Below are 12,344 nucleotides of genomic sequence, written 5' to 3' on the forward strand. Positions count from 1 at the left end.
GAACATTCCACCTTAAAAACAGCAGGATACACATTCTTTTCAAGTGCACATGGAACATTCTCCAGAATAGATCACATATTAGGTCACAAAACAAATCTCAATAAATGAAAACAGACTGAGGTCATTCCATGCATCTGTTCCAACCACAATTCTATGAGACTAGAAGTCAACCACAAGGAAAAAAATCTAGAAAGAATACAAATACGTGGAGGTTAAATAGCATGCTACTAAACAACAAATGGGTCAACCAAGAAATTAAAGAGGAAATAAAAAAAAACTACATGGAGACAAATGAAAATGAAAACGCAATGGTCCAAAATCTTTGGGATGCAGAAAAAGCTGTTCTGAAAGGGAAATTTACAGCAATACAGGCCTATCTCAAGAAGCAAGAAAAATCTCAAATAAACAACCCAATCTTATACCTAAAGGAGCCAGACAAAGAAGAACAAACAAACCCCAAAAACAGTAGAAGAAAGGAAATAATAAAGATTAGAGCAGAATAAACAAAACAAAAACCAAAAAACCAATAGAACAGATCAGTGAAACCAAGAACTGGTTCTTTGAAAAGATAAACAAAATTGATAAAACTTTAGTCAAACTCATAAAAAAAGAGAGAGAGAGAGAGAGGACTAAAATAAACAAAATCAGATGAAAGATGAGAAATAACAACTGACACCACAGCACCACAGAAATACAAAGGATTATAAGAGAATATTATGAAAAATTATATGCCAACAAAGTAGACAACCTAGAAGAAATGGATGAATTTCTAGAAACATACAACCTCCCAAAACTGAATCAGGAAGAAATAGAAAATTTGAACAGACCAATTACCAGCAATGAAACTGAGTCAGTAATCAAAAAATTCCCAAGAAACAAAAGTCCAGGACCAGATGACATCACAGGTGAATTCTACCAAACATTTAAAGAAGAGTTAATACCTACTCTTCTCAAATTATTCCAAAAAAAGAGAAGAGGTAGGAAAGCTTCCAAATTCATTCTATGACGCCAGCATTACTCTGATACCAAAACCACATAAAGACACCACAAAACAATAGAAGTGCAGACCAATATTTCCGATGAGTATAAATGCAAAAATCCTCAACAAAATACTAGCAAATGAATGCAACAACAAATTTAAAAAAATCATTTACGGGACACCTGCCTTCGGTAACTCAGTTGGTTAAGTGTCTAGCTCTTGGTTTTGGCTCAGGTCATGATCTCACAAGCCCTGCTCAGCACAGAGTCTGCCTGAGATTCTCTCTCTCCCTCTCCTCTGCCCCACCCCTCTCAAATAAATAAATAAATCTTTAAAAAAAATCATTCACCCCATCAAATGGGATTTATTCCTGGGATGTAAGGGTGCTTCAATATTCACAAATTAATCAATGTGATACATCATATCAACATGGGAAAGGATAAAAACTATATGATCATTTCAATAGATGGAGAAAAAAATTTAATAAAGCACACAAACCATTCATGATAGTAGCCCTCAACAAAGTAGGTTTAGAGGGAACATTCCTCAACATAATAAAGGTCATATATGAAAAACCCACACAGCTAACATCATGTTCAGTGGTGAAAAGCCAAGAGCTTTTCTTCTAAAATCAGAAACAAGACAAGGATGTCCACTCTCACCTCTTTTATTCAACATAGTACTGGAACTCCACCAAAAAACTACTAGAAATGATAAATGAATTTAGTAAGTTCACAGGATACAAAATCAATATAAAGAAATCTATTGCATTCCTACACACTACTAATGAAGTACCAGAAATAGAAATTAAGAAAACAATATCATTTACAACTGCACCAAAAAGAATAAAATACCTAGAAATAACATAACCAAGGAGATGAAAGATGTGTACTCTGAAAACTATAAAACACTGATGAAAGATATCAGAGACAAGGGGTGCCTGGGTGGCTCGGTTGGTTAAGCGTCCAGCTCTTGATTTCAACTCAGACCTTGATCTCAGGATCCTGAGCTCAAGCCCCGCAATGGGCTCCACTCTGGGTATGGAGCCTACATTAAAAAAGGGAAGAAAGAAATCAGAGATGACACAAACAAATGGAAAGATATTCCATGCTAATGGATTAGAAGGACAAATAGTGTTAAAATGTCCATACTACCCAAAGCAATCTACAGATTTAATGCCATCCCTGTCAAAATACCAACAGGATTTTTCACAGAACTAGAACAAACAATCCTAAAGTTTGTATGGAACCACAAAAGACCCCAAATAGCCAAAGCAATCTTGAAATAGAAGAACAAAACTGGAGGTATTACAATCTCAGATTTTAAGTATACTACAAACCTATAGTAATCAAAACAGTATGGTACTGGCACAAAAACAGACATATAGATCAATGGAACAGGACAGGGAGCCCAGAAATAAAACCATGATTATATGGTCAATTAATCTTCGACAAAGGAAACAAGAATATGCGATGGGAAAAAGACAGTCTCTTCAACAAACAGTGCTGGGAAAACTAGTCAGCTACATGCAAAAGATTGAAACTGGACCACTTTTTTACACCTTGCACAAAAATAAACTCAAAATGGATTAAAGACCGGGTGCCTGGGTGGCTCAGTTGGTTAAGCGACTGCCTTCGGCTCAGGTCATGATCCTGGAGTCCCGGGATCGAGTCCCACATCGGGCTCCCTGCTCGGCAGGGAGTCTGCTTCTCCCTCTGACCCAACCCCCTCTCATGCTCTCTCTCTCTCTCTCTCTCTCTCATTCTTTCTCTCAAATAAATAAATAAAATCTTTAAAAAAAATGGATTAAAGACCTAAATGTGAGACCTGAAACCACAAAAATCCCAGAGAGGAGCACAGGCAGTAATTTCTCTGACATTGGACATGGCAACATTTTTCTTGATATGTCTCTTGATGGAAGGGAAACCAAAACAAAAACAAACTATTGGGACTACATCAAAATAAAAAGCAGAGCAAAGGAAACAATCAACAAAACTAAAAGACAACCTACTAAACTGGAGAAGATATTTGCAAATGACATATCTGATAAAGGGTTAGTATCCAAAATATATAAAGAACATATACAACTCAACACCAAAAAACCCCACATAATCCAATTAAGAAATGGGCAGAAGACATGGACAGACATTTTTCCAAAGAAGATATATAGATGGCCAAAAGACATATGAAAAGATGCTCAACATCAGTGATCATCAGGTTAAAACAAATCAAAACCACAATGAGATACCACACCTGTCAGAATGGCTAAAATCAAGAATACAAGAAACAACCGGTGTTAGTGAGGATGTGGAGAAAGGGGAACTCTCTTGCATTGTTGGTGGGAATGCAAACTGATGCAGCCACTCTGGAAAACATAATGGAGGTTCCTCAAAAAGTTAAAAATAGAACTACCCTATGAACTACCCTACCCTTGCACTACTAAGTATTTACTCAAAGAATACAAAAATACTAATGCAAAGGAATACCTGCACGCTGATGTTTAGACCAACATTATCTACAATAGCCAAATTATGGAAACAGCCCATCTCCATTAACTGATGAATGGATAAAGAAGATGTGATACACACACACACACACACACACAAATATTACTCAGCCATAAAAAAGAATAAAATCTTGCCATTTGCAACAACAGGGATGTATCTAGAGGGTATAACGCTAAGCAAAATAAGTCAGTCAAGGAAAGACAAATACCATATGATTTCACTCATATGTGGAATTTAGGAAACAAACAAACAAAGGGGGAAAAAAAGAGACAAACCAAAAAGTAGACTCTGCACTATAGAGAACAAACAGATGGTTACCAGAGGGGAGGTGGTTGGGGGGATGGGGGAAATAGGTGATGGGGATTAAGGAGGGCACTTAATCATGATGAGCACAGAGTAATGTATAGAATTGTTGAACCACAATATTGTACACCTGAAACTAATATAACAGTGTATGGTAGCCATGCTGGAATTAACATTTAAAAAAAGAAAAGAGAAAAAGAAGATATACAAATGGCCAATAAGTACATACAAAGATGCTCAACATCATTAATCATTGGAGAAATGCAAATCAAAACCACAATGTGATGCTATTTTGTATCCACTAAGATGAGTAAAATTAAAAAAAGACACAACAGTGTTGGCACCTTCACACATTGTTGGTGGAAATGTAAAATGGTATAGCCACTTTGGAAAATATTTGGCAGTTCCTCAAAATATTAAACATAAAGTTGTCATATGACCTAGCAGTTCTATTCCCAGGTATAGTCCCAAGAAAATAAAAATATTTCTACACAAATCCCTACAAACAAACATTCATAGCAACACTCTTCATACCCACAAAATGGAAACAACCCAAATGTCCATCAACTGATGAAAGGATACATAAAATGTGCTTATAGATATTATGGAATACTATTCAGCAATTAAAAAAGGAAGATTAGGAACATTATGCTAAGCAAAGAAATCAGATACAAAAGGTCACATACTGCATGATTCCATTTATTTGAAATATCCAGAATAGGCAAATCTATAGAGACAGAAAATGAATGAGTGGTAGCCAAGTCTGGGGAGTGACTGCTTATGGGTAGCCAATTTCATTTTGGTGCAATGAAAATGTGAAATTAGATTGTGGTAATGGTTGCACAACACTATGAATATACTAAAAAGCAAGTAAATGTTCACTTTCAAAAGTTGAATTTTATAGTGTATGAATTGTATCTCAATAGAGTTATTTCATTCTTCTTTTTGGGGGGGGAGGGACAGAGCAAGAGGAAGAGAGAATCCTAAGCAGGCTCCATGTCCAGCACAGAGTCGGACCTCACAACCCTGAGATCACAACCTGAGCCAAAATCAAGAGTCGGGTGCTTAACTAACTGAGCCACCCAGGCACCCCTAGAATTGTTATTTTAAAAAATGGCCTCAAGACACCCTGCACCAGGGCACCTGGGTGGCCCAGTTGGTTAAGTGGGGAATTCTTGGTTTCTGCTCAGGTCCTGATCTCAGGGTGGTGAGACTGAGCCCCGGGTCGGGCTGGGCACTGAACACAGTCTGCTTAAGATTCTCTCTCCCTCCGGCCCTCACCCCACTCCCACCCACCCACACCTTGCTCTCTCTCTCTTTCTCTCAATCTAAAATAAATAAAGCTTAAAAAAAAAAAAAAAAAAGACACTCAGAATTGCCCTGCGCCTCCCGCCTCACGCAGACTCAGATGGAACGTTGAATGCGGCGCCCTGCCCCTAAGCCGCTCCTGATTGCGTGACCACGCCCCCTCGCCTAACAGATCCAACCTCCCAACTGCAGAGTAACGGACCTCATTCCAGCGCCATCACAGAGAGCTGCGCAAGGCTTTCTTCTTCGCCTATAGCTTGAAAACACACTGCAGACCTGTCGCCACTGCCTGTGGCCCTGCAGCCCTCGCTTCGCACCACGGTCACCTTCCTCTTGGTGCCCGGACCGCCAGCCATGGCCACCGCACCGCTCTCACAAGTGCGCCAGAACTACCACCCCGACTGCGAGGCCGCCATCAACAGCCAGATCAACCTGGAGCTCTACGCCTCCTACGTGTACCTGTCCATGGCCTTCTACTTCGACCGCGACGACGTGGCCTTGAAGAACTTCGCCCAGTTCTTCCTGCGCCAGTCCCGCGAGGAGACCGAGCATGCCGAGAAGCTGATGCAGCTGCAGAACCAGCGCGGAGGCCGCATCTGCCTCCGCGACATCAAGAAGCCGGACCGCGACGACTGGGAGAGCGGCCTGAAGGCCATGGAGTGTGCCCTGCACCTGGAGAAGAGCGTGAACCAGAGCCTGCTCGACCTGCACCAGCTGGCCACCGACAAGAGCGACGCCCACCTGTGCGACTTCCTCGAGAGCCACTACCTGCACGAGCAAGTCAAGTCCATCAAAGAGCTGGGGGGCTATGTCACCAACCTGAGCAAGATGGGGGCCCCGGAAGCCGGCATGGCAGAGTACCTCTTTGACAAGCTCACCCTGGGCGACAGCGACAAAAAGAACTGAGTTGGGACTGTTTCCCCTATAGCCACAGGGTGCATGGTGACTTTCCCTGATCACCATGCCGAGCATGCATATTGCAGTATTGCCTTTGCAAAACGTTCCAGGTTTTTTCTTCCAGTTTTGCCATAAATAAATAAAGTTGTTTGGTTTCAATAAAGTTATTTGGTTCTTAAATAAATAAAGGTCTCTGACTGATTCTGTGTGCAAATGACTCACCTTTTAAGTTTTAAAATAGGTATCCAGGAGTCTCTCCGTCTGCCCAACCCCATCCACATGCGGCTCAGGAGATGGATGGGGGGAGGTATACCATGGGACCCTGGAAAACACAAATCAATATTCCTCTGATAAAGGATGTGAGGGTGGGGTGGGGTGGAGTGACATGAGGTGGGTGGTCTGGGGCCCTGGTGTCTGTGGGTGCCTATGTATGATGAAAGTATAAAAAAACATGGTCTAGAATTCATCACAGTAGTTACCCCTGGGGAAGAAGGGCAGACAGTGGGATTGCACAAAGGATCCACCCTGGGCTACAGTGATAATGAGAAGTGACCCTTAGGCTAAGTTCCCCATGGACATGGGTGTGACAAAGTAAAGTAACAATGGCACTTGGCAAATCCAAGTTCTTTTATTTACAGCATTGTCTTATTTTTATAAGACCCTCAGGAAGTAAGAAGGGCAGGTGCAAGACCATGTCTTAACAAGTGAGAAAAAAGGAGGCCACACAAATAAAAAGTTCCAGAATGTGGACATGAACATAGATCTGCTGATGCCATGTTCCATTTTGTTGTTGTTGCCCCACAGGTATATCAATGGGTTAAGCAAGACTTTGTGGGGAGACTGGAAATCCAGCCAGATAACCAGACCCGGAAGGGAGGGAAATCCCCAACACTCGTAATGACAGCCCTGATCACAGGAGTCTCTCCCCTAATTGCAGGTGTGCCTTCCAGCCTAGGGTGGGGCTGGCTTCTAAACCTCAGCCAAATCCTCTGAAAGGAGTCTTGAGGGCTCACAACAGAATGTATGAGAGGAAAGATCCCTCAGAGGAAGGCAGGCAGCACCTGGACACCTGAGTCCCTCTGTCCAGGCTCACCCCTCCCCCCCAGGCAGCCACACTATTACCTGAGGTGGCAGGGAAGACCTGGGAAGAACTCAGGCCCGGAAGTCCCCACGGAGTGTACTCTCCGCCCACGTGGCTTCGCTCTCAGTGGCTTCTCTTCAGGCACAAGGGGAGGCTGCAAAACACACATGTTGTGCCTGCACACTCAGCTCAGGGGGACAGAGATGCCCAGTATCCCAGCCAGGCACAGGGTACCGGAATCTAAGTACCGAACCGCCCCCTGTTGTGGTCTCCGCCCTGGGCTCTAAAGCTGACCCTAGTCTGGTTCAGTCTTGGCTGCTGGGCCTCCTCTTTATCCCATCTTTCCCTTCCCTGTGATTCAGAGGGACTCCGCAGGATAATGCACAGGAGTCTGCTTAGATCTACATCCTTTTATTTTACCTGGAAAAGAAGGATTTCCTCACCTGCAAGACTCAGAGAGAGTTGTGATTACACTCAAGCGCCTATTACAAGCTGCTACTTTGTAGTGTCACATTTCACAGCTTTTCTTTAAGAATCCCTGGCAGGGGAGTCTAGACACAGTGGCAGTTCAATTGTTGCTCTCCTTCTTGTTCCGCAAGACGAAAGGAATGTTCGAAATCCCCGCCTTTAGGTTCAGTTTTGGGGTCCACCAACAGCCTTTTGTTTTGTTTTTAGTTGTTTTTTTTTTTAATTTTATTATGTTATGTTAGTCACCATACAATACATCATTAGTTTTGGATGTGGTCATCCATGATCCATTGTTTTCGTATAACACCCAGTGCCCCATGCAGTACGTGCCCTCCTTAATACCCATCACCGGGCTAACCCATCCCCCCACCCCCTCCCCTCTAGAACCCTGTTTGTTCCTCAGAGTCCATAGTCTCTCATGGTTCGTCTCTTCCTCCGATTCCCCCCCCTCATTTTTCCCTTCCTTCTCCTAATGTCCTCCATGCTGTTCCTTATGTTCCACAAAGAAGTGAAACCAGATGATAATTGACTTTCTCTGCTTGACTTATTTCACTTAGCATAATCTCCTCCAGTCCCAACCATGTGGATGTAAAAGTTGGGTATTCGTCCTTTCTGATGGCTGAGTAGTATTCCATTGTATATATGGACCACATCTTCTTTATCCGTTCATCTGTTGAAGGGCATCTCGGCTCTTTCCACAGTTTGGCTATTGTGGGCATTGCTGCTATGAACATGGGGGTGCATGTGGCCCTTCTTTTCACTACATCTGTGTCTTTGGGGTACATACCCAGTAGTGCAATTGCTGGGTCATAGGGTAGCTCTATTTTTAAATTTTTGAGGCACCTCCACACTGTTTTCCAAAGTGGCTGTACCAACTTGCATTCCCACCAACAGTGTAAGAGGGTTCCCCTTTCTCCACAACCTCTCCAACATTTGTTTCTTTCCCTGTCCATTTTTGCCATTCTAACTGGGGTAAGGTGATATCTCAATGTGGTTTTGATTTGAATTTCCCTGATGGCTAATGATGATGAACATTTTTTCATGTGTCTGTTAGCCATTTGTATGTCTTCTTCAGAGAAGTGTCTGTTCATATCTTCTGCCCACTTTTTGACTTGATTATTTGTTTTTTGGGTGTTGAGTTTGAGAAGTTCTTTATAGATCTTGGATACCAGCCCTTTATCTGTAGTGTCATTTGCAAATATCTTCTCCCATTCTGTGGGTTGCTTCTTTGTTTTGTTGACTGTTTCCTTTGCTGTGCAGAAGCTTTTTATCTTGATGAAGTCCCAAAAGTTCATTTTTGCTTTTGTTTCACTAGCTTTTGGAGATGTATCTTGAAAGAAGTTGCTGTGGGCGATGTCAGAGAGGTTACTGCCTATGTTCTCCTCTAGGATTTTGATGGATTCCTGTCTCACATTGAGGTCTTTCATCCACTTTGAGTTTATCTTTGTGAATGATGTTAGAGAACGGTCGAGTTTCATTCTTCTGCATGTGGCTGTCCAATTTTCCCAGCACCGTTTATTGAAGAGACTGTCTTTTGTCCATTGCTTTTTTCCTGCTTTGTCAAAGATTATTTGACCACAGAGTTGAGGGTCCATATCTGGGTTCTCTATTCTGTTCCATTGGTCTATATGTCTGTTTTTGTGCCAGGACCATGCTGTCTTGCTGATCACAGCTTTGTAATAGAGCTTGAAATCGGACAACGTGATGCCCCAGCTTTGTTTTTCTTTTTCAACATTTCCTTGGTGATTCGGGGTCTTTTCTGATTCCATACAAATTTTAGGATTGTTTGTTCCAGCACTTTGAAAAATGTCATTGGAATCTTGATCGGGATGGCATTGAAGGTATAGATTGCTCTGGGTAGCATAGACATTTTAACAATGTTTATTCTTCCAACCCATGAGCATGAAATATTTTTCCATCTTTTTGTGTCTTCTTCAATTTCTTTCATGAGTGTTTTGTAGTTCCTAGAGTATAGATCCTTTACCTCTTTTTGTTAGGTTTATTCCGAGGTATCTTATGGTTTTTGGTGCTATTGTAAATGGAATCGTTTCTCCAATTTCTCTTTCTACAGTTGCGTTGTTAGTGTATAAGAAAGCAACTGATTTCTGTGCATTGATTTTGTATCCTGCCACATTACTGAATTGCGGTATGAGTTCTAGTAATTTGGCACCAACAGCCTTTTGAATAGGTGGGGCAGTGGCAGAACCAAGTGAGAATTCAGACTGATGAAGCTGGCCCTATCACTCCTTCCAGATGTCTTAACTTTGTCCATCGTTCCCACCTTCCTCTGCCTTCCCACCCTCCTCTGCCACGTACCCCTCAGAAGTGGTGAGCCAACTTTTCTGGCTGTGCCACCTTCCCGCACACTCACAGCCATCCCATCCCCTCAATAACCTGCCCTTCAGCACATTTGAGTGAGTTGTGACTTGGTCGTCCAGCCCTGGAAAATACCAGCCCCTCCCCAGACGCACAACTGGGTGCTTGTCAGTCAGTGGCCATGCTCTGTTGCTTCGAGGAACGATGTCTGAAATAGTCACTGTTGCTATGGGTACCAGGGTCTCGAGCAATGATAATATCAGGACAGACAGAGGGAAAAATGATAAAATTGATAACTTCATCGCAGGCTCAAACACGGATTCAAATTAACAGTGTTGAATAATTTACCTCTGGGGACAAAAATCCTCACTGTATCACAAAAGGAAATTTCTTAATAGACGGTTGTTACTGACAACTTGTGCTTCATTTTCCAGGAAAAGGAAACGTATTTTTTCCCATCAGAAATGTGTGACAAGAAGTACAAAGCACCCACTAATTTCTTCTGCATCTTCCCTACCTTGAAATTTGTTCTACATTTCTGATTTTTAATTTCTACATTTGATTTTTAAATTCTCCTTCAATTTTTTTCATTTGTCAGCAATTTTGGTTTCTTTTTGCAAGCCCAAGAGACATATTTAATCAAATATTCAGTCGTGAAAGGCATTATCATTAATCTTGGAAGTGAAACTTCAGAGTTTAAAATAATGGACATTTTTATTACAAATCGTTTTCCTGCAGTCCTGAGTTCCAATTCAGAGGGGTATTGATGGAGAATTTGCTTCAGGAAGGCTGAAGCGAAGGGTGAAATGAAGGGAATTAGCATAGTGTTAGAAGACCTAAAAGGTAAAGAAAAGAAAATTATGCCTTGATTGATTAGTCGAGGAGGACATAAGAGTGGACTAAGTTACAGTGAGAAAGCAAAGTAATAATGGCTAACATACGTTTAAGAGTCTTTTCTGGGACGCCTGGGTGGCTCAGTCGGTTAAGCGTCTGCCTTCAGCTCAGGTCATGACCCCAGGGTCCTGGGATCGAGCCCCGCTCTGCGGGAAGCCTGCTTCTCCCTCTGCCTGCGGCTCTCTCTCCCTGCTTGTGCTCTCTCCGTCTCTCTCTCTCTGTCTCCCTGACAAATAAATAAATACAAGCTTTAAAAAAAAAGAATCTCTAAGTCTGGATTACATTCGGTTATGAGTAACAAAGCTCAGAAAACTGTAGCTTTAAAAAGATAGGGTTGCTGTCCTGTATGTAAACAAGTGTGGAGAACAACAACAGTTCAGGCTGCTGTGGAAGCTCCTTCCATCTTATTTCACTGATTCCAAGACATGCATTTTTTTCACATTTTTCACATTTTAACATCTTTGAAATTAGGATGAATCTTACAATCACTGTTGGCCATAGCTGTCACTGCCTGAGCAGTCACATCAAGACTTGACAGAGTGGCATCAGAGGCTAGGAACAAAATCTTAGAGGTGTTAGGAAGAGTACTCTTAAGAAATGCTGCATCATCACTGGGGCGCCTGGGGGGCTCAGTCAGTTGAGTGTCCGGCTCTTGGTTTCGGCTCAGGTCATGATCTCGTGGTCATGAGATGCATGCTCGGTTGGGAGTCTGCTTGTCCCTTCCCCCCGCCCCCAACTCATGGTCATTCTCTCTCTCTCTCTCTCTCTCTCAAATAAAATCTTAAAAAAAAAGAAATGCTGCATTGCCAACACTCTTGATGGCACAGAGGATGACAGTAAGAGACATCAATGATTCTGAGTACAAAAGTGATTTAGAAGAGTTCAGATTTGGTTTTTTTAAAATCATTTATTTTTTGGGCGCCTGGGTGGCTCAGATGGTCGGGCGTCTGCCTTCGGCTCAGGTCATGATCCCAGGGTCCTGGGATCAAGTCCTGCATCAGGCCCCTTGCTCAGCAGGGAGTCTGCTTCTCCCTCTCCCTCTGCCTCTTCCCCTGCTTGTTCTCTCTCTGTCTCTCTCACAAGTGAATAAATAAAATCTTTAAAAATAATAAAAATAAAATAAAATCATTTATCTTTTTATTCTAGCTTTATTGAGATATTAATGACATAACATTGTGTAAGTTTAAGGCGTACAACGTGATGACTCGATACACATATATATTGTAAAATGATCACCACAATAAGGTTAGTTAACATCTCCATCCCCTCTCTGTGAGTGCAGGGTGAGATCATTTAAGATGTACTCTCTCAGTAACTTTCAAGTATACAATACAGTATTGTTAACTATAGTCACCACACTGTATATTAGATCCCCATGACTTACTCATCTTATAACTGGAAGTTTGTGCCCTTTGACCAACATCTCCTCATTTCCCCCACCCCCCAATCCCTCACAACCACCATTCTACTCTGTTTCTGTAAGTTCAGATTTTTAGGTTCCACATATGAGTGAGATCATACAGTATTTGTCTTTTCTGTCTGACTCATCTCACTTAGCATAATACCCTCAAGGTCCTTCCTTGTTGCTGCA

At 42.1% G+C, this 12,344-nt stretch overlaps 1 protein-coding gene across 1 annotated transcript; it reads left to right on the forward strand.

The window, feature by feature from the left end:
- The first annotated feature begins 5,274 nt into the window (after positions 1-5,274).
- On the forward strand, positions 5,275-6,178 carry FTHL17 (ferritin heavy chain like 17). Its single transcript, XM_027608306.2, has one exon. The coding sequence runs from the start codon at positions 5,452-5,454 to the stop codon at positions 6,001-6,003; it is 552 nt and encodes a 183-aa protein (XP_027464107.1). The 5' UTR covers positions 5,275-5,451; the 3' UTR covers positions 6,004-6,178.
- The last annotated feature ends 6,166 nt before the right edge of the window (positions 6,179-12,344 follow it).

This window comes from Zalophus californianus, chromosome X (genome assembly GCF_009762305.2).
Source record: "Zalophus californianus isolate mZalCal1 chromosome X, mZalCal1.pri.v2, whole genome shotgun sequence".
In the NCBI taxonomy this organism is placed as follows: Eukaryota; Metazoa; Chordata; class Mammalia; order Carnivora; family Otariidae; genus Zalophus; species Zalophus californianus.